At 42.7% G+C, this 22,740-nt stretch overlaps 1 protein-coding gene across 2 annotated transcripts in view; it reads left to right on the plus strand.

Annotated features, from left to right (window-relative positions):
- KCNK12 (potassium two pore domain channel subfamily K member 12) overlaps positions 1–22,740 on the plus strand; it is a 109,782-nt gene that overhangs the window by 40,166 nt on the left and 46,876 nt on the right. The window contains exon 2 of one of the 2 annotated variants that reach the window (XM_043986024.1): positions 21,552–22,443. In XM_043986024.1, coding sequence (XP_043841959.1) covers positions 21,552–22,443 — 892 coding nt within the window. Of the gene's footprint in view, positions 1–21,551; positions 22,448–22,740 lie in introns of those variants that run through there. The other variant, XM_043986025.1, reaches the window with a different exon arrangement.

The following is a 22,740-nucleotide window of genomic DNA, read 5'->3' on the forward strand; positions in this document are numbered from 1 at the left end:
AAAAAAACATCAGACAAGGCATAAAAGAGACTTGTATACTTGCCCCCCCCCAATTTAAAATTTAATTATTAAATTCTCCAAGAGCACCCTTGGTGAAGAAATGGAACCCACCAGCCTATACCCAGGGACATTTTGCGGTACTTGCTTGCTCTGCGTGCTGGGATTACTTCTTACCTCTTTGATAAAATGTGACTTTGTGGGTTTTGGGTAATATTGTGAGTATCATGGACCCCTTTGGGAACAATCTGGTGAAATTACATATTTCTTCTCAGAATAATGTTTTTAAATGCATAAAATACTTATGATTACAAAGCAAGTTAATTGTATTGGAGTATAGTAAACAAAACACCTGCCTAACACAACTGACTATAAGTCTCTCTGTGTCTCTCTGTCTCTGCCTCTCTGTCTCTCTGTCAGTCTCTGTCTCTGTCTATCTGTCTCTCTCTTTTTCTCTTTCTCACTTTGTTTCTGTCTTTCACCAAATACATCAGAACTTTGATGCTGCAGTTTTTCCTCCTTGAGGGTTTACCTCTTGCCAGAGCAAACCTTATTAGCATGCAAACCTGCCCACTCTGCCACTTTTCAGAGAGAGAAAGAGAGAAACTGCTGACTCAATGCATTTTGGGGATTATCAATCAACAGGTTTTTGTGTTTCTGTGTGTCCAGTATATGTGCTCAGCATTTTTCTAGGCACTTTAGGGAGTAGGAGAGTTACTCTAAAAAAAAAAAACTATTTTGAAGGGGACAGATGGGCCACCCTTCCCCTGGGTAACTGGAGGCATCGGCCTATTTGTGGACACAGGATGCAACTGGAAGCCAACTTTCTCACCACCCAACAGGGTTATTTCCACTTGTATTTGTCCCATAACTATTTGTGGGGCCTTGTTGGCACAGAAACCGTCTTATGGGGCCTGGAGACATAACTCATTTGCATGGATAAGTTGTGATAGGTTTGCTTAAAAATCAATCACACCTGGGGGCAGTTAGGTGGTGCAATGCAGTGGATAAAGCACTGGCCCTGGATTCAGGAGGACCTAAATTCAAATCCAGCCTAAGACACTTGACAATAGCTGTGTGACCCTGGGCAAATCATTTAACTCTCATTGCCCCGCAAAAAAAAATAAAATAAAAAATCAACCACACCTGGTACATATATAACCTATATCAGATTGCTTTCTGTCTTGGGGAGGGGGGAGGAAAAGGAAGGAGGGAGAAAAATTTGGAACTAAAAATCTTATGAAAACAAATGTTGAAAACTATCTTTACATGTAACTGGAAAGTAATAAAATACTTTTATGATTTAAAAAAATCAATCACACCAGTCAGATGGATTGAAACCACTCGACAGCAACAAAAAATTTAATGTCGAATCTCCCTGGGGAGAATAATCCTCGGCCCTGCTCAGTCCGGGATAGTGTGAGGGCAGATCTGAGCCGGCCTCAGGAGGCCGTGTTCAGGAGAAATACAAGGGGTAGTTATTTGGGCATCTCCTGGGGAGCTGCTCTGGCCCGGAAGAGCCCAGCTTGCCTCACAGAAGCAGCTGATTTCTTGGCAGCTCACTCATCTTGCCTGCGAGGTTATTTCTCCGAGTATAAACAGGCTCCCGCAGTTAACAGGATAAATATAAACACTGCCGCAAGATCAGGGCTAGAGAATTCAGCGTCTCATCCTGTTCTCCCTGCTGCCACTGTATGGAATCGAGAAAAGCAATGAGGAACGAAGCCAGATCCTACAGTCGGACCAGAAAAGCTTTTGAAAGTTCTTCTAGTCCATTCCTCTGCCTCTAAACAGGAACTCAACACAGCCATCCCAGGCAAACTAACTGGACTTTAAAGGTACGATGCACTGGACCTAAGTCAAAAAGACCAGAGTTCAAATCCAGCCTCAGACACTTACTATGGATGGGACCCTAAGCAAGTCACTTGACCTCTGTCTACTATCTATAAAATGGAGATAATAAAGACACCTAGTTCCCAGGGTTGTTGTGAGGATAAAATGAGATAATATTTGTAAAGTGTTTTACAAACCTTAGGGCACTATATAGAGGCTAGCTATTATCAGAGAATGTAAGTCCAGAAATTTATCCAACCAAATGGAGTTACTGGGACCTGGTAATTTCTGGAAATCACATGTGTGTAGTAGATAGGATACTGGACTTGGAATCAGAAGGTCCTGGGTTCAAATCCTGCCTCGATGGGTGATCTAGAGCAATTCACTTTGTGCCTCAGTTTCCTCATCTAAAAAAGTGAAAAGGTTGGACTCAGTGGCCTCTTAGGTATCTCCCAGCTCTAAATCTCTGATCCTGTGATCCTCTATTTCTAGCTTTCACCTGGGTTTTAGAGCTCAAAGCAGTGGAATGCTGGTTAATGTTTAACAACCAGCTCTCTTGGGGGGGGGAGGAATTCATGGGAAACTGAGGCAAACAAGGTTAAGTGACTTGCCCTGGGTGACACAGCTAGTAAGGGTCTGAGGCCAGATTTGAACTCTGGTCTTCCTGACTGTAGGTCTGGCACTATACCCACTGTGCCACCTAGCTTCCCTTCATAAGCTTAGACAATCAATAAAACAATAAATCAAGCCCTGATTTGTAGGGTTTGCTGATTTTCTGAGATGTGAACGCTCAGTCAAGTTAGCTGCAACACATCCCTGGCTAAAAGAGACCATAAAGGATCACCCAGTGGATGAGATTCAAGTGCTGCTCATTTTCCAGCTGAGGAGAAGTGGAGGACTGTGATTAAGTTAGTAACAGCCAATTGATCTGTCTTTTCATTCATACACCTGACAGGGCATCTAGGTGGCCCAGTGGATAGAGCACTGGTCCCTAAGTTAGGAGGGCCTGAATTCAAATTTGACCTCAGACACTTACTAGCTGTGTGACCCTGGACAAGTCATTTAACTCCAATTTCCTCAAACATGCAGGACCATCTCCAGCTGTCCTGATATATATCTTGTCACTGGACCAGATGGCTTTGGAGGAGAGAGTGAGGCTGGTGACCTTGCACAGCCCTGCCTCACTTAAATCCAATTCACTGCAAGTCATGACATCACCCCTATGTCATGGTCCTCTTTGGAACAAAGGACAAACAACAACAAAACAAGCATGCACCTGACTGATAGTTATTGAGAGCTTCTTATGGCCCAGCACTATTCTAGGCCCTGCAGGGGGACACAAACTAAAAACTATCTGCTTTAATGTTCTCTATGGATGACAACTATGAAGAGAGGAACCATATTCTGGTTGACCTATGTAGTGGGGGCTTACTTGGCACATGCCCAGATCTCCTACCTGGGAGGGGTTCTCCTCCCATCCTGAGCCCTCCTGTGGGAGCAGGGTGCCTCTGCTTTAGGAGCTCTGGGCATGAGCCAAGCAAGCCCCCATACCTGAATGGTCATTGCTTTTGAGAAGCCCACAGTCCAGTGAGGGAGGGAAGTGTCACAGACAACAGTCCAAGAGATGTCACGCCAATAGTGAAGGCCCAGTTGGATGCCCAATGAGTGGCAAGACCTCCAGTATGATGGGAACTCGGAGGAGGAAGAGGTCAGTGCAGACAGGGATGGATAAGAGGAAACTTCATTGAAGAAGTGGGCTTTGATGTGGGCCTTGTAAGATAGCTAAAGGGAGAATGGGAAGGGCATTCCAGTACGCAGGAACTATGTCATATAGGATGATAACAACAACAATAATAACTAGCTGGCATTTATATAACTCCTATTGTGTGTCAGGAACACTGCCAAGCACTTTGCAATTATTAGTTCATTTGATCCTCACAACAACTCTAGGAAGTAGGAGCTATTATTATCTCCATTTTACAATTGAGGAAACTGAGGCAAAAAGACTTTAAGTGACTTGTCCAAGGTCATACAGTGTCTGAAGTAGGATTTGAACTCAGATCTTCCTAATTCCCATCTCACTGTGCCACCTAGCTGATGATAATAATTAATAATAATAATAATAATAGAACTATCATTTATATAGCACTTTAAGGTTTACAAAACATTTTACATATGTTATCTCATTTTATGTGAGCAAAGGTAAAAGGGCTGGAATGTATATAGCACTGGGATCGAAGGACAGGAAAGGGGAAGGAAATAGACCAATTAAGCTAGGACAGAAATTTTAGGCAGGGGAATTATAGGCTGTGAATATAAGGCTGTAGAGATGGGTCAGGACAATATTGAGGAGGCGCTTGATTGTCAGGCTGAGGAATTTGAATTTTTATCATGTAGAGGGTTGATAGCTTCAAATGAATGGCATAGGCGAAGTGGTGCTTAATTTGGCATTGGTGTGTTAAATGGATTGGAGGGGAGGGGAGTTGAGAAGCAGAGAAACCATCTGAGAGGTTTTAGGGATCATTTGTGGAGGAATAATTATTGGATTTTACTTAAGCAGACATTTCTGAGGTTAAGATATTGCTCTTACCATTCACAGAGTCTTAACCTAGAGAGAAGACTCCAGGACTGAGTCTGGGGCACAGACAGGTAGTTAGTCTTGCCAAGACCTGGCTGAAATAGCTGTGGAAGCCCCCTTAGCTGTTTCTCCCTCAGTTCAGCTGCTGATGCCACTCAGTCCAGAATACAGAGATCCCAAGTGAGCCTTTGAAGAATCAAATAGATATAGGAGAACTGTTCATTTTAATTCCAGCCTTCCCCAGTTCCTTCCTTCAGATGTTGACTCCTATCCAGGAACCGTGGGGCAGCTAGGTGGTGCAGTGGATAAAGTGCCAGGCCTGGAGTCAAGAAGACTCATCTTCCTGAGTTCAAATTTGGCCTCAGACACTGACTAGCTGTGTGACCCTAAGCAAGTCACTTCACCCTGTTTGCCTCAATCTCCTCATCTGCAAAATGAGCTGGATAAGGAAATGGCAAACCACCCCAGTGTCTTTGCAAGAAAACTCTAAATTGGGGAGGGGGGAGCAGCTGGGTAGCACAGTGGATAAAGCACTGGCCCTGGATTCAGGAGGACCTGAGTTCAAATCTGGCCTCAGAACATTTGACACTTACTAGCTGGGTGACCCTGGGCAAGTCACTTAACCCTTATTGCCCAGAAAGAGAGAGAGAGAGAGAGGAAGGAAGGAAGGAAGGAAGGAAGGAAGGAAGGAAGGAAGGAAGGAAGGAAGGAAGGAAGGAAGGAAGAGAAAGAAAGAAAAGAAAACTCCAAATGGGGGTCACAAAGAGTCAGACACAACTGAACAACAACAACAACAACAAATTAAAAGTACAAGGAAGAGGCAAAGAACAACTCCTACTACACTGGGAAATGACAGAGCAGTACACTCAGGCTGTTGGGACATCTATTGGTCACTTCAGTCTTTTTCAGGGTTTGAGAATAAACCATTTTGAAGGGCTGTGGACAGGAAATGCCACTCACTGGAAAGTGGGCCATAACTTTCCCTTGTTAAGCCAACTGAGGCATAAATCCATTTATCTGCTCTTTATGTGCCTTGTAATAAATTGGTCTTGAGGTCAAATGCTTTGGTAGCCTCAGTTACTTGGAGGAGATAAATGAAAAACCTCTAGGGGAGAGATAAAATGAGCTGGATTCTGATGTTCCCAGACAGACTTTTGGGTGGGGTCAAGCATGAGTCTTAGTGTTAATTATTCAAGAGACTGTATGAGGCAAGAACTCTGATCCATGGGAGTCCAAAGCAGCTTTGTGGCATCAATACCATAAACATTGGTGGTTTCATCCTTATGAATATTCCTTTCACCGGTGTGTACTCCAACCCCATCTTTGGTAGCCTTTACTCTCCAAGAGTCACTCAGCTGACTTCTGGTGACGAGCCTCTCTGGACCTAGCTAGGCTGATTCTTGGATAATTGGTATACAATATATCACTTGGCTATCTATCTCAGTGGTAATAAAAATAACAATTGACATTTATGTCAATGCTTCAAAGCTTGGGAAGTATTTTACCCAGTTATTTCATTTGAACCTCAAAACAAATTTATGAGGGAGAGATTACAGGTATTATTATACCTACTTTGCAGAGGAGGAAACTGAAGCTTAGAGCAGTTAAGTGATTTGCCTATGGTCACATGACAGATTAAATTGGTAGAGGTTATACAGGTCCTTCAAGAGCCCAGCATCACCTCCATGTCATCATGACATATTTAATGGAAGGTTTAGGTAAACTAAAAAAAAATTAATCAGATCACTAAAATATATAATTACAGTGAGATAATTTTTTGCATTTCTTTATATAAAAATAATGACATTTTATTCATTTTAAACCACTGCACTGTTCTCATCTTTTTGTTTCAAAGAGAGCAATGAGGATTAAAATGAAGAAATGTAAGGGCTTGATTGATATCTGTGTCATTTGTGCTTTATGCTAGCCAGGTTTGTAGTGAAAATGCATCATCCCCTATTGAACCAAGCTGGAAATTTCTGTGGTCCTTCTGAATTCAATTTACCATGGTCTACTTTTTAACAATTTAGTCTACTTGCAATTTTCTGATACATGGCTTCTGTGAAAAGTATAAGACCCACCTGTCATTTTACTTCTAGCATAAACCTGGAACACCTTTTAAGTCCTTTCTCCTGATATTTCTTTTTTTTTTCTTTTTTTCCCAAGGCAATGAGGGTTAAGGGGTCACACACCTAGTAAGTGTCAAGTGTCTGAGGCCGGATTTTGAACTCAGGTCCTCCTGAATCCAGGGCTGGTGCTTTATCCACTGTTCCACCTAGCCGCCCCCTCTCCTGATACTTCTTAGAGCTCCCCATTGAGGTGGATTGGGGAAGGGGAACACAACAGATAATGTGCTTCCTTTCTCCATCCTCACTGTGGGTAGGTGGTATATTGACTGAGCTGGGGAGACCATAGGTGGGAGGATGAAGACCTTGAGGAAGGGCCAGAAAGATTTTGGAACCTCAGCGCAGTACCAATTCCTGGCCTCTTTCCATCCAGAAATAGTCCCTGTTCTTTCTTGTTTCTAACATTTTCCCAGGGTTCGAATGCTCCAGACCAAGTTGCTTTCTATGGGAACCTTTGCCCTGGGGGAAAGATAGGGATAGTCGTGCAAGCCTCTGATTCCAGATATTTATATTAGTCAGTATAAATATGCACAGGCTTTGAGGTGGGGAGGAGTAGGGGGAGTGGTGCACAGATTGTTCAAGAAACAAAGAATGCCTCGTCATAAGTCATCACCAGGTCTGGTTCTATGATAGATGAAAATGGTGCCTGGGAAAGGTTGTTAATTTGCAGGTACCTGGAGGCAGAGGTGGTTAACTGGCATTTAATAACTCATTTTGGTGAATGATTTCCTGGAGGGGGTGTGGGGAATGGAGAGAAGAATGAGAAACCCTGGAGATTAAGTACAGAGTGGCAGCGGGAGATGGTGGAAAGAGCAGGAGGCAGCTCATCCATCAGGTGAGGGAGAGGTTATTAAGAGCCAGGAAGCACAATTGCCAGATCCTGTGGTTCACTGCCCTGTTGCAAGTAGTTTTTAAAATATTCAGCCATAATAATCAGTGGTGTGAATTCTTCACATTGACCTTTCTACTTTCACTGGTTCGACTTCTTTTAGCCCACTCTCTTCCTCTTGCTCCCTAAAAGTTATGACAACTAACCTTAGAGCCCTAGTGGGAAACAGGACTAAAAGGGAAAGAGAGAAGAAAGGGGTGAGGACTTTTTTTTTTCCCCCAAGGCAGCTTTGTGGTATGGTGAATAGAGCACCAGGCTCAAAGTCAGGAAGACCTAAATTCAAATCTTGCCTCAGATACTTACTAGCTGTGTGACCCTGGGCAAGTCACTTCACCCTGTTTGCCTCAGTTTCCTCATCTGGAAAAGGAAGTGGCAAAGCAGGCTGGTATCTTTGCCAAGAAAACCCCAAACATTTTCACAAAGAGTCAGACATGACTAAAAAAAAAAAAGACTGAATAAAAGGGCTCCATTCAGGTTCTCCTTAGGTTTTACTGACTGATTTCAATGAGTCCACTCCTTATTACAGTTAATTATTATTGCCCAGATGCTATATTCCCAGTCCTGGGTCAGACATGTATAGGGGTCACAAGAGAAGAAGGCAAGTTGCTTGCCCTCAAGTAACTTGGGGACTAGTTTGGGAAACAGTGGGGATTGTGGGTAGAGTGCCAACCACTCCATAATCCCCCAGATTTCCACTCCCCCTACCCTTATCCCTTGGCTGGTTGCCTTTTTGAGAGTGTGTCTGACTACCCTGAAAACCATCTTCAAGCTCAGGAGACTGGCTGAGAATTCTGGGCAGGCACCAGCAGTCGGGGAGACCTTTCCTTATTCTCCAGGAAAGCTACCCTGTACTGAGACTGGTTCAATTTATGGAAATTGAGGTGCTATGAGTCAAGAAGTCAGTCAACAAAGCATTTATTAATGCTTTACCCAGTATGTACCAGGCAAAGGAAAAGCAACTTTCAAAACTCAAGGGGGGCGGGGGCGGGGGATAAAAAAGAAATACAGACTAGATGGAAGGTAGCCTTAAGAGACATTTGCAGCAAGGGAGGACTGCGAAAGACCCCCATGCAGGAGGTGGATAACATCAAAATTAGCAAAAAGCAAGATGAAAAAATAGTAATGAGAAAAAGAACTTTTATACAGTTGGAACAACTCTATTTTTATTTTTAGATCATTAAAATCTTTATTTATGAAAACTGGCTTGATTTAACAAGGTATTTTTCTCCCCTTTCCTCTAAGGGCAGCAGAAGTAGCAGCACCACCAAATCATATATAGGTAAAAAGATGGGTGACTATTTTATCTTAAGTAGTGATTCATCTTCATTAACTAGGTCATAGTTTGGGTGTTATTTGTCAGTCAGCAGGAGATGGTCAGCATCCTAGCTCTGGATGGTTTATTCAGACTTTACAGATGGGATTCACAATTTGTCCCCAAAATCTGAAATACCATTTTTAGCCAAGATGGCCAGCAAAAAACAAACAAAAAAAACTGCCAATTTGTTAGAAGTGTAAAAGATAGCTTTAAAAAGAAAATAATTCCTAACAAATTCACTCAGGAGTTAAGAATCACATTTGTAGGAAAACTTTACTATGGCTTCTTATTTTTCCTACCAAATAAGTGGATGCATCACTTCTATATTCCTACTGAGATTTAAGTGTTTCCATTATGGGGGTTTTAATTCTTCTAACAAATCCACATAGTTAAAAAACACATTTAGTCTCGCAAGGTCAATATTTTTTTTTCCACATCCTATAATAATTTACCAAATTCAGAGCTGGAACCTTTCTCAGTAGCTTTGAGATTATGATGTTGGGTTTTTAATAGTGAGTGGGGATTGTATTTTAAATGGACTCTGGCCTTTTAAGCCATTAGCCATTATGATTGGCATTAAAAAGCTTGCAGTTTCTATAGCATGCCCACAAAAGGTATCACAAATGGTTTCTGCTCTTAAAACGTAGCTCTTATGAGACCTGGCAACACATCGAGTTAAGCAGGATAATTTGGGTTTTACTGAATAGTCTATTTTAAGTCTCCACCCCTCCCCCACTAACAGATTGCCATGTCATGTTCCTTATGGTTTAGTACCAGCACCGCCAGGTCCCCATTCCGCCTTTATTAGTGTAACCTAGTAGCATCAATTGTTTACCTAAATAGGCACAAACTTCAGATCTTGAAAGACTTATATCATTCAGTCTGTTATATAGAGTCAGTATCTTCCTAGACGATTACTTCAACCCACTTGGGTTTCTAAAAGGATGAGGCTCCACCTCTGTGGGTCACACTTTTATTTTATTTTATATTTCCTGACATTCCCTTTTTCTTTCAACCTTCATCTTCAGATCCTGTTTCTTCACTTGCTTGCTGTCCAGTACACAGATGAATTCTTTTGATTCTCCACACATCCCCATAACCATCCTTTCCCCTTCCTCTTTCCTGTCCCTGCCATCCAAGGTCCCTAGGTTTCATTAGTTCCACTCCAAACACAGCATTCCAGAACACTCTGAGCAGTTAGTCTAAGTCTGATGGCTAGCTAGTACTTATATCAATAGTACTTTTACAGTCATCCTGAACTATTTTAACAAGTAATCAGCAATGAGAAATAGGAAATGAACTTCAGAAATGATATCCACACTGCTTAAAGTAATTTTATACAAAAATTTAATCTCTGTAACTGTTTCCACAAGAAGAACAAAAGTCCAGAAAACACTTTAGTCAACAAATATTTGACATGCTGAAGGGAGAGAGATGGTACCAAAAGCAAGGTTGGTTTAGATTAGAATATAAATTCATTTGTAAAATCTTATGATTGGACATCTTAAGCATCATATCATGGAGCAAAGATAAGTAGTAGAGGGTAAGGCTAGTTTAAAGAAATCTTAGTAAGAGATCCAACTAAATAAAGTTACCTCAAGAGGATTTAAGAATAGAAATGGAAGTTGGACAACAAATATAAGAAAAGTGGAGAAGATCCGTGAGAATTACTATAACGAACTTTTAAACACCAAGGACAGTGGAACTAAGACACTCGAACCCTAACATCATCTTCCCAGATGTGCTTATAGAGGTGGTAGGAATGGCATTAAAGAGAATAAAAATGAGGAAAGCAGCAAGATTGGACCGAGTTTATACAGAGAAGATCAGTGCTGGAAGAAACATAATTGTGAGAGAACTGAAGAATATACGTGTGTGTGTGTGTGTGTGTGTGTGTGTGTGTGTGTGTGTTTGCATGGTATCTAAGAGAGCAGAAAATACCCTAAGCATGAAAAAAATCTTGAACATTATTAATACCCCTCAAAAGGCAACAACAAAAAACAACCCAACAACCTATATGCCCACTCTCCTACCTAGTGAAATCTTTGTGTGACTTATCTATCCATGAATTGAAGGCATCCTAAATAAGAATATTATTGCTAGGGAATAAGCGAGCTTTCACAATTGATATTCAACAACATCTTTACCATTTTGTAATTGAAAGATGTAAAGAACATGAGATTCCATTATATTTGCTATTTGTTGTTTGAAGAAGCATTTATTACAATAGAGTAAGATATTGCCTTTGAGGCCTTTTTCTAACAAGGTGTCTCCCGTGCAGATGGCAAAATCATTCAATATACCTAGAAAGATATAACAATCGAAATAACTCTCTGATCCATAAATATTAGATGAGACAGAAAACAAGGAGATGTATGATCATGAAAGTCATTTCCCATTATGGTATAAGAGATATAGCACCTAGTTTAAGATAGAGTGAGTTTCTCTATGTATGATGAGGTCCTCCAAATGCTCCTGATGATGCCCTGCAACACTGTAGAGCTTCCTGAAAGAGATCTGTGGCCATTCAAAAAAGTATGGCCTTTAAAACAACAAAAAAAAAAGTATTGCCTGGGGGGCAGCTAGGTGGCGCAGTGGATAGAGCACCGGCCCTGGAGTCAGGAGTACCTGAGTTCAAATCCGGCCTCAGACACTTAACACTTACTAGCTGTGTGACCCTGGGCAAGTCACTTAACCCCAATTGCCTCACTAAAAAAAAACAAAACAAAACAAAAAGTATTGCCTGACCAAACATGGGAAAAATCAAGTTGATAAAGAATGACTATTGCGCAGTTTATGATATGCATTTAGATGAAAAACCTATAGAGCCTTGTCCATCAGTAACATATGCTGATACATAGTAAGTGCTTAATAAATGCTTGTTGGGCCTGGAGCTGAAAGGTAAGCATTTATTAAGCACTATGTACCAGGAATTGTGCTAATTGCTTTACATTTGATCCTCACAACAAGCCCAGAAGATAGGTACTATTATTATCACCACCATTTTACAGCTGAGGAAACTGAGAGGTCAAGTGACTCATCCAGTGTCACAGAGCTGGTAAATGTCTGAAGCTGGAGTTGAACTCGCATCTTCTTGACTCCAGGACCATTTCTCTATCCACTGCACCACCCCCTACCTCTGAATAGAGGGATATTTACTGAGAAGGCATGGCAAAGACTGAGGTATAATCCTCTATATACCCATCTGGTCCCTGGGGAAAGTAGACTCGAACTTTAAATTACTGCTAGGAAATACCCTACAACCTGGGGGAAGGGAAGTCCTTTTCACCCATCACAAATCATGCCTCAAATTCACTCAAATGCTAGGTCAATTCACTGCAGGACTGTGTCAAGTACCTCAGAAACAGCTCCTCACCAACTCAACTACTGCTCCAACCAGCTCCACATTGCTAATGGCGCCTTCCATGATTCTTCTGAATTTTTGCAGCTCACATTTCCATAGCCTGGTTCATCTTGTCCACAATATTCATTGCTAAGATCAGGAAAGAACAAATGGAAAGAGATAGAAAGGATAATGGTAGCATGAATTCGCAGCCAGTTGGAAAGATTACACTGCCTCTCCCCCATCCTAGAAGCCCACAGCAATTCTTCTTCCTCACTTAGAATAAGGTAGTGCAACAAGTATTATTATCTGCATTTTATAAAGGAGGAAACTGAAGCTTCAAAGGTTTCACTCTGAAAGTCACATATATAGTAAGGCTTCTTGGAACCCAAGTCTTCCTGACTCCAGGTCCACCATTCATTCTGCTCACCAGTGGTGTCAAACTCCAGGCTAAAAAAAGGGCTGCTAATTCAGGCATAAGGATTCCTGTGGACTGCATATTGATTTATTTTTAAAACATCGTGTCTTTATATTTTATTGTATTTAGCTATTTTATATATTTACCAATTACGTTTGAATCTGGTTCCTGTGGCTGCAGCATTTGCTACCTCTCATTCTTAAGATGTCATTCTCGCAGAGGGATCATTCATTCGTTTCACAAGTATTTATTAACTGCATACTCTGTGCCAGGTGTTGCTCTATATGCTGGAATACTAAGATGAAAACTAAATAGTCTTACACCTTAAGGAGTTTATATTCTACTGCAAAAAAAAAAAAACAGCATTCCATAGAAAACAAAGAAAAACAAAATGTATGGATAATAAATCTAAAATGGCTCCCATGGGTGGAGAGCATGAACAACTTAGGGAATGAGGAAAGGCCTCCTGTTGGAAGCATTTGAGCTGAGCCATAAAGGAGGCTAGAGATTCCACATGACAAAGGAGTATTTCAGGCATGGGCACAGCCGATGCAAATCTCTCTGATACTTTCTTCTCTCTAGGTTTTTGTGCTGCTGCTCTCTCCTGGCTCTCCTCCAACCTACCCAACTGCTCTTTTTCAGTTCCTCTGCTGGATCTTCATCAAAGTCATGCGTGCTAAGCTATCGGATTCCCATAGGGCTCTGCCTTCGGCCCTCTTCTCTTCTCCCTCTATATTATTTTATTCAGTGATTCCAACAGCTTCCATGGGTTCAATGATCATCTATATACTCATGATTCTTAAGTCTACTTAACCAGCCCTAATATCTCTGCTGACCTTCGGTCTTGCATGACTAACTAACTGCCTTTTGGACGTCTTGAAGGGGATATTCCATAGACACCTTAAACTCACCAGGTCCAAAACTGAACCCATTATCTTTCTACCCAAATCCTCTCCTCTTCCTAAATTCTTTATTACTGTTGAGTGCACCACCATCTTCACTGTTACCCAGTGTCACACCTAAGAGGGATCCTTGACTCCTCACTCTCTTTCATGCCCTATATTCAATCTGCTGCCAAGAATAGTCAGTTTTGCCTTTGTAGCATCTCTTGGATATGCCCTTTCCTCCTCTATGACACTACCACCACCCTGGCACAGGCTCTCACCACCTCACTCCTGGACTAGTGAAATAGACTGACAGTTGATATCTACAAGTATCTCCCTGCTCCAGTCCATCAGCTGCCAAAGTGATCCAGGTCTGACTGTGTCCACCCCCCTACTCAGCCAACTCCAGTAGCTTCCTGTCATCTCCAGGATCAAATGTAAACTCTATCATGTTCAAAGCATTTCCTCACCTGATCCTCCAGCTTTCAAGTTTTCTTACACTTCACATTCCCACCACCTATATATTCTATGATAAGGTGACACTGCCCCCCTTGCTATTTCTTTGAATGACACTCAATTGCTAGACTTCAGCATTTTCACTGGCGTGTCCCCCATGCCTGGAATGTTCTCCTTCCTCATTTCCACCTTCTGGCTTCCTTGTTGACCCAATTAAAAAAATTTCACCTACAGGAAGCCTTTCCTGACCCTCCCTTAATGCTAGTACCTTAATGCTAGTGTTGACTGTCTGCACTCTATCCAGTATCTATCTCATTTGCACATAGTTGCATGTTGTCTCTCCCATTGGATTGTAAGCTCCTTGAGGGCAGGGACTCTTTTGCCTTTCTTTGTATCCCCAGTGTTTAACACAGTACCTGGCACACAATAGGTGCTTAAATGTTTACTGACTGATAGGAGCTGAAGATGAAAATGTTCTCTCTAGGAAACAGCAAATTAACCCATCTAAAAAGATAGCTTGGAGCCAGACTGTGAGGAGCTTTAAAATGCCAGGTCAGGGTGATGGTATTTGGTCTTATGGGCAACGGGAGAGATACCGATGGTTTTTTGAGCAAAGAAGCAACATGATCAAACCTTACTTTAGGAAGATTATTCTGGCAGCTTCATGCAGGATGTGTTAGAGAAGGAAGAGCCTGGAAACAGAGAGATCAATCAGAGGACCACTTCAGTAGTAAGGGTGAGAGAGGATGAGAGCCCAAAATAGAATGGCATCCTTGTGAGTGAAGAAAATAAATGGGATCAAAGAATATGATCACAACCTCCTTGGTTAATTGGTGAGGAAACTGAGATCAAAAGAAGTTAAATGACTTATCCAGGGTCATATGACTTATTGGTGGCGAATCTCTAACTAGGGCCCTGGTCTTCTGACTTAATATTACATTGCTCTTTCAATAACTGTATTACCTTTTATTTTAGCACATTCTAATCAGCTTTCCCCCTCACCCCACAAGTTCCTACCAGTTAACTTTAACCTCATACCTAGAAGACAAAGTCTGTGTTTTGCATTTAATCCTTGTTAATTATTGGATTGGTTGGTTTCCCAGAAAGGGGGGGGGGTCCAGTCACTTAAAACCCTAAGGAGGCACAATCTGGGTAGTTTTCTTCACTGTTCCCAGGGTTTAATAAATAAGGCTATCCAGGGTTGTTAAGCTCCAGTGACTCCATGACAGATTTTGGGTTCAGTCACACAATAGATCCCCCAAAATGCCCAACAGCACTTTGACTCCCTAGATGTTGAGTATTGATTTGAGGTATACACCACATCCTGGACACAGAACCAGATTGTTGCTACTATTGCTACCACTAGAGTTACCAGATGTTCTTATGATGTCTCCTTAGGTGTACCCAAAATACGCTACTTATCAATAAAGTTGACTTCTTCCTGTTACTCCAACATTCCTCATCCTTTCCAGACTGTTCCCATTCTCCTGCTGTTCCCTCTTCCAGGAGCATCCTCTTGTCCATCTCTCCCAGATTAAATGCCATCTATTACATGAAGCCTTCCCCTATCACTCCAGCCATAGTCTCTCTGTCTCCTCTGAATTCTCTGAGCACTTTGTACCTTTCACGGGACTCTTTTTTTTTTCAAGTGAGGCAATTGGGGTTAAGTGACTTGCCCAGGGTCACACAGCTAGTAAGTGTTAAGTGTCTGAGGCCGGATTTGAACTCAGGTACTCCTGACTCCAGGGCCGGTGCTCTATCTACTGCGCCACCTAGCTGCCCTTCACAGGACTCTTACTACCTTCCCCTTTGGGGTGTCCCTACCCTGTTTAAGGCCCTCAATGGTAAGGCTCTTATCTTATCTTTTTTTTCAGAAACTGATTTGGAAGAGACTTTAGATGTCATATAATCCAATTTATGTCTGAACAAGAATCCTTTTTACAACATACCTGATAGTCATCCAGCCTCAGCTTAAAAAATCTCTAGTAAGAGAGACTTTCCTACCTCCCAAAATAGCATAATTCAGTTTTGGACAGGACATCAATTCTAATTCTTTCTGCAACTTCCATCATACTTGGTTAGATGAATGGAGGGATAGATGGATGGGCTGATGAATGGATGAATGGATAAATAGATGGATAGATCAATGGATGTTCACTTACCCTCCCTGAAGTCTCTCTTTCTTCAACTTCCATCATATTTGGACAGATGAATAGAAGGATGGATGAATAGATGTTTTTTGACCTTCCTTGCAATTTTTCCTTTCTGTAACTTCCATCAAATTTGAATGGATGGAAAAATGGATGGATGTTTTCTGAGACTCCCTCTGGTCTTTCTGTGCCACATTACATGTAAGGCCTTGTTTTTAGAGACTCTGCTCTGCAGATTTTGGGGCTTTTTTTACTTTACTAAGAACTACAGCAAGAAAGCTCACATCTGTGGAGGGTAATGTGTCATTATGGTTGGTTTCTCATGTTCCAGAGTCGAATTAGACAACAGGATCTAATACTAGGATCCCTGATTTGTTAGGCAATTGAAGCTCAGAATGAGAATGTTTGCCAACAAGCTCCCAGCAAGCCTCTGAAATCCCTGTTGAAGTATTACAGTGTAGTAATTACAGTATTACCTATAGTGCTACAGGTGCTCCCCTGTCTGAGAAGGCAACACCAGGAAAATCATGGGAAGGTGTTTCACAGCTTTTGTCAAAGCAGCAAATTAAGTCTGCTTTCTGCAAAACTTGGATGGCAGCTAAATCACATTATAAACAAAACACCCTGCTCTGGAGTGTGAACCCCTTGGTACTGGCAAACCAAAGAATTGAAAGAAAAGGATTTCTACATGGAAGGGGAGGACTTTCTAATGGTCTTTATGATCTTCCTACATGAGGATAGGGACACCTGCCCGGGTTCCTCCCCAGGAAGCCAAACCGAGAGTCCTGTCCAATGTTTCAATTAACAGTGCTCCCTCCTTACTTCCCCACAGGTAGCTGAATGGTGCAGTGGATAGAGCACTGAGCTGGAATCAGGAAAACTTGAGTTCAAATCCAGCTTCAGACATTTACTAGCTGTGTGATCCTGAGCTAATCACTTAACCTCAATTAGCCTCAGTTTCCTCATCTGTTAAAATCAGCTGGAGAAGGAAAGGGCAAAGCACTCTAGTATCCTTGCTAAGAAAACTCCAATTGGGGTCATGAAGAGTTGGATGTGACTGAAATGACTGAACAGCAACATAGCAGTTATTCAGAGGGCATTATGGTGTTGGGTTGTTGTTGTTGTTTTGTCCTTTGTTCTTGAAGAGGACCATGACATCAGGTGATGTCCTGACTTGCAGTGAATTGGATGTAAGTGAGCGAGGGCTGTGCAAGGTCACCAACCTCACTCTCTCCTCCAGAGTCATCTGGGTCCAGTGACAAGATATACATGAGGACAACTGGAGATGGCCCCAGATGTTTTAAGGCAATTGGGGTTAAGTGAAGTGCTCAGGGTCACACAGCTAATAAGTAAGTGTCTGAGGTGAGATTTGAACTCAGGTCCTCCCAACTTCAAGGCCAGTGCTCTATCCACTGCACCACCTAGCTGCCTCTATGGTGTTGTGTGGTGCCATAGCACCACAAATGACAAATATGGGACAAGCCCTTACCTGACAACTGCTCTGATCCAGGCACTGGTTATAGTAACTCAGCTCCAATCACTGTCAGCTCCTCAGTCATCTTACCACAATCACTGCTTACCCCTGGACCTGGCTAATGCCCCAAAGGGTGTTTACCTTGCTATTAAAATACCAACAAAGGTAAGAGGCTGGAGGTCATGAGTTGACTGGCCAAACTCTTCCAATTGCCATTTTCATATCTTTCTCCTCTTCAAAAGTCCCCGTGCTCTGATCTGATGACCTCAAACCCATGGGGACAATCCTTTTAAATTTCCTGCTTCAGCTTCCTCTGTGAATGTATGTGGCTGAGAGGATCCCTACTGCCTTGCTTGGCCCTGGAATCACAAGGAGAGGAGCATTACATCTGTGAAGGAAAGCCAGGCTTTGATGTTCTGCTCCTTAGAACAGAGCCCCACTCTGCAGACAAACATGCCTTGGGAAACAGGTTCAAGCACAATGAAGTGGGAATCCAAATCCCAGTATCAGGGACAATGAGAGAAGCCTGTTGTTGGAGCTGACGATATGTTGACCCTGAGCTTATTCCTTTGTTTCAGGCAGGCAAAAGCAGCTCAGCAAGTCAAAAGAAACCTGTTGAAACTAATATGTGGGGATCTAGCCTGAACAAACTGTTGGTATAAAATTCAGAGAGTGTGCAAAAAAAACCCTAAACTGCTTTTTGAGGCAATAGGGTCACAAGAATAAAAAGCAAAGCCCAGTCAGGAATATGTCTATTCATTCCCAGGTCCACTTAAAGCTAAAACAGCCTCCCTGCCACCAAAAAAATCATTCAATGAAATCAGTTTCCCCTACTTCCTCCCTTTGAGAACTACTTGGTCAACTATCTTGATTTTCCAGGATAGATGACTCAAATATTCCTTTGTATATTTCTACATATCTATTTGCATACATATTTCATATATTTAGCAAAGTGACTGCTGCCCTCACTAGGGGTGTTTTTCCCCCAAAGAGTTGTTGTTCAGTCATTTTCAATCATCTGACTCTTTATGACCCCATCTGTCCTTTTCTTGGTAGGGATACTGGAGTAGTTTGCCATTTCCTTCTTTGGCTCATTTTACTGATGAACTGAGGCAAACAGGGTTAAATGATTTGCCCAGGTCACACAGCCAGTAAATATCTGAAGCCAGATTTGAACTCAGGAAAATAAGTCTTCCTGACTCCAGGTCCAGTTCTTTATCCACTATGCCACCTTCCTGCCCTAAAAGAATAATTTTGCATATTGAAAACTGCATATCAAAAAACCAGTGACTTTATGCTTATTCAGAACTGGTTTCTTTAAAGAAATCTTATTGATATCTTGTAACATCACTTTCATTTCCAAATATGTCTCTTCCCCTCCCATTCTTTTTTTTTTTTCCGTTTTTTTTGGGGGGGGGGGCAATGGGGGGTTAAGTGACTTGCCCAAGGTCACACAGCTAGTAAGTGTCAAGTGTCGGAGGCTGGATTTGAACTCAGGTCCTCTTGAATCCAGGGCCGGTACTTTATCCACTGCACCACCTGGCTTCCCCCTCCCCTCCCTTTCTGAGAGAGCCATCCCTTGTTAGTTACATAGAGTAAGAAAAAAAGGGGGGGGGATTTTTCAGTAAAACTAAGCAACAAATCAACAATACAGGCAATGTTCCAGGCCAATAGTTCCCCCACTTCTGAAAAGAAGTTTATTTCTTTCTCTCTTCTCTAAAGCTAAGGTTGGTCATCATTATTACATAGTTCAGAATAAACTGGTTTTTTTTTTTCTGTTACTCTTCTAATATTCAGTGAATATCAGTGTTTTTAATGTTACAATCATGTTAAACATGAATCCTAGTCATCACAAGGAGGTGTCAGCCAGATAACACTGTATGGTAAACCAAAACCAAGTCATTCCAAGAATGATTTAACAGCAAGCATTGTAGTAAGATGGGAATTCCAGATCTATACACAAAATCAGCAATATGTACCTGGGAGTTCCTCAAGAGGGTTAGGTCTCAGAAGTTGAGGAATCAAGAAATACAAAGTCAGGGGACAGAGAATTCAATTTTTTTTTTTAGTGAGGCAATTGGGGTTAAGTGACTTGCCCAGGGTCACACAGCTAGTAAGTGTTAAGTGTCTGAGGCCAGATTTGAACTCAGGTACTCCTGACTCCAGGGCCAGTGCTCTATCCACTGTGCCACCTAGCCGCCCCAGAGAATTCAATTTTAATCCACTTCTACGACAAAAAAACAACAACAGCAACAACAATAACACCTCATTCATTCTGGAGATGAACCTCTATAAACTCTAGGTAAGCACTAGGATAACAGTAAGTATTCATTAAGCATCTACCGTATGCTATAAGCACTGTATAGGCACTGGGAATACAATAACAAACCACAAAACAATCCCTGTCCTCAAAAAGCCTTCATTCTAACAGGAGACATAAAGACATAGACTATATCGATGTGCTTTATTTAAAACCTTTGTAGTCTGGAAGGAGAAGGATACTTCCACAGCATCAGAGTAGGATGTAATGATTGGAATGATGCCACCTATTGGAGACTTGCTGTGGGAAAGCTCCACCATGAGGAAAATGCCTCAGAGACATTGTGGCTTTTCCTTGGCGTCAGGAAATGACGTTTGCTCATGGGTGCTGTCTATCAAGGCTACCAGCCAATCAACTTGAGGAGCCTCCTATTTTCTGGGAGGAGACAGGAAGGAGGAAAGGGAGACTGCGCGGAGAGCTCTTGCGTTTTTGGGTTCCTGACTCGATGGTGGTGGTGGCGGCAGAGGACTTCACAGGAAATTTGAGGAAAGATAGGAATGCCAGGCTATTGGAATTCTGTTCTCAATCTTTTTCTATTTTCCAATAAACCCTTAAAAACCTAAACTCGTTTTATCAGTGATTTTAGTCAGTTTCCCCCAAAACTGGGGGAACAGATTAGAGTCCACATTTAGAATCTTAAATTACACAAGGATTTCAGTGGAATGACATCATAGTGGCTTATATTTCTGTTGTTTTTTGTAGTTTGTAATAAGAGGAGCACACATCGTTATAGTTTGGTAAAATTTCAAAGGCCTTTCTTCATCCTACAACAACTTTATGAAATAGGTAGTAGTGTTAGTAGTACAGACAAGGAGTTGAAGTGAACTGGCCAAGGCTTATTGGTTTTCGGTTGTTTCGGTCGTGTCTGATTCTTCATGAGCCTATTTTGGCTTTTCCCGGCAAAGATGCTGGGATGGTTTTGCCATCTCCTTCACCTTGCAGATGAGGAAACATGGCTTGCTTTGCATATATTTGTTTGTAAGTTGTCTCTCCCATTCCATTGTAAGCTCCTTGAGAGCATGGACTGACTTGCCTCCTTTTTTTTTTTTTAATCCTCAGTGCCTAGCACATAGTAAACACTCATTAAATGCTTCTTGATTGATTGACTGATTGGTCAGAACTATAACAGAATTACAACACCTGGGGCAAATTCATGTGCGGCTAAGACAGGGTTGGGGTGGGGGATAGGGGGGCGGTCAGAATGAAGAGAGACAAAGACCCCCAAATGTCCCACACTTGCTGCCACTGTAGCTGATAATACACATCCCAAATGGAGTAGGTCCCTCTACTCAGCAGTCTTCCCAGGTTTAAGGCCATCATGCTGGTGCTGCAGCCCTAGCTCCCTTCAATCCAGTTCGCTTGCAAGTCAAGACATCCTCCTGATGTCATTGGTCCTCTTGGAAAACAAAGATCACACAACCATACCAACCTCTTGATTGGTGCTGCAGTGAGGGAAGGCAGGGCAGAAAGAAGGATGTGACAGTGTTGGAGCCCTCAGAGGGTGGCATCTGTAGAATAGGGCCAAGGATCTTGCTTAGCCCATACAAAATGGATACACCTTTTTTTTTTTTTTTTTTTTTTTGTGAGGCAGTTGGGGTTAAGTGATTTGACCAGGGTCACACAGCTAGTAAGTGTTAAGTGTCTGAGGCCAGATTTGAACTCAGGTCCTCCTGAATCCAGGGCTGGTGCTCTATCCACTGTGCCACCTAGCTGCCCCTACACCTTTTAACCAAGCCCCTTTTCACTGATGTCTGCTCTGTCTTCACAGGTTTTGGGATGACTACACCCTCAACTGTGGCTGGGAAAGCCTTCCTCATTGCCTATGGCCTGTTTGGGTGTGCGGGGACCATTCTCTTCTTTAATCTCTTCTTGGAACGTATCATCTCTCTGCTGGCATTCATCATGAGGGCCTGCCACGAGCGGCAGCTACGCCGGAGCGGCCTACTGCCCCCCAACTTCCGCCGGGGCTCGGGGCTGTCAGAAGCGGACAGCCTGGCAGGCTGGAAGCCCTCTGTCTACCACGTGATGCTCATCCTGGGCATCTTTGCCATCCTCCTCTCCTGCTGTGCCTCCGTCATGTACACCAGCGTGGAGGGCTGGGACTACATGGACTCTCTCTATTACTGTTTTGTGACTTTCAGCACCATTGGCTTTGGGGACCTGGTCAGCAGCCAGCAGGAGGCCTACCCAAACCAAGGGCTGTACAGACTGGGCAACTTCCTCTTCATCCTCATGGGCGTGTGCTGCATCTATTCCCTCTTCAATGTCATCTCCATCATCATCAAGCAGGTTCTGAACTGGATGCTCAAGAAACTCAGCTGCCAATGTTGCAACCGATGCCGGAGGCCCAGTTCCCGCCTGGGACGACGCAATGCCATTACCCCTGGCTCCCGCTTGCGCCGCCACCTCACCGCAATGGAGGCTGATGGACACTATGATAGTGACGCTGAGGGCCGGAGGTTATCGGGAGAGATGATCTCTATGCGAGACCTGATCGCCTCCAACAAGGTCTCCCTGGCCCTCTTGCAGAAGCAGCTGTCTGAGACGGCCAATGGTTATCCCCGAAATGTCTGTGTCAACACTCGGCAGAATGGCTTTTCGGGGGGCGTGGGGGCTCTTGGGATCATGAACAATCGACTGGCAGAAACAAGTGATTCCAGGTAGATAGGGTGTTGGGGGCGGGGGAGGGCGGGAAGGACAGAGGATGCAGTTTTTTTATTTCCTTTTTAAATTTGCCCTATGAGAGTGGCACTGTCCAATTCTTTATCCAACTGAGATGAAATAAGATACCAAATACCAAGTGATCCTACCAGGGCTGTTAGGATCACCAGCTGATTTCAGAAGATTCTAAGCTACATGCAGACTCATGAGTCTCTTCCCCAATGCACTGGGAATCTTTGCCTCTACCTAGCAGGCACTGAGAATGACACCTCAGCTCTTTGGAGAAGAAAGACAGT

This window comes from Dromiciops gliroides, chromosome 2 (assembly GCF_019393635.1).
Source record: "Dromiciops gliroides isolate mDroGli1 chromosome 2, mDroGli1.pri, whole genome shotgun sequence".
Classification (NCBI taxonomy): domain Eukaryota; kingdom Metazoa; phylum Chordata; class Mammalia; order Microbiotheria; family Microbiotheriidae; genus Dromiciops; species Dromiciops gliroides.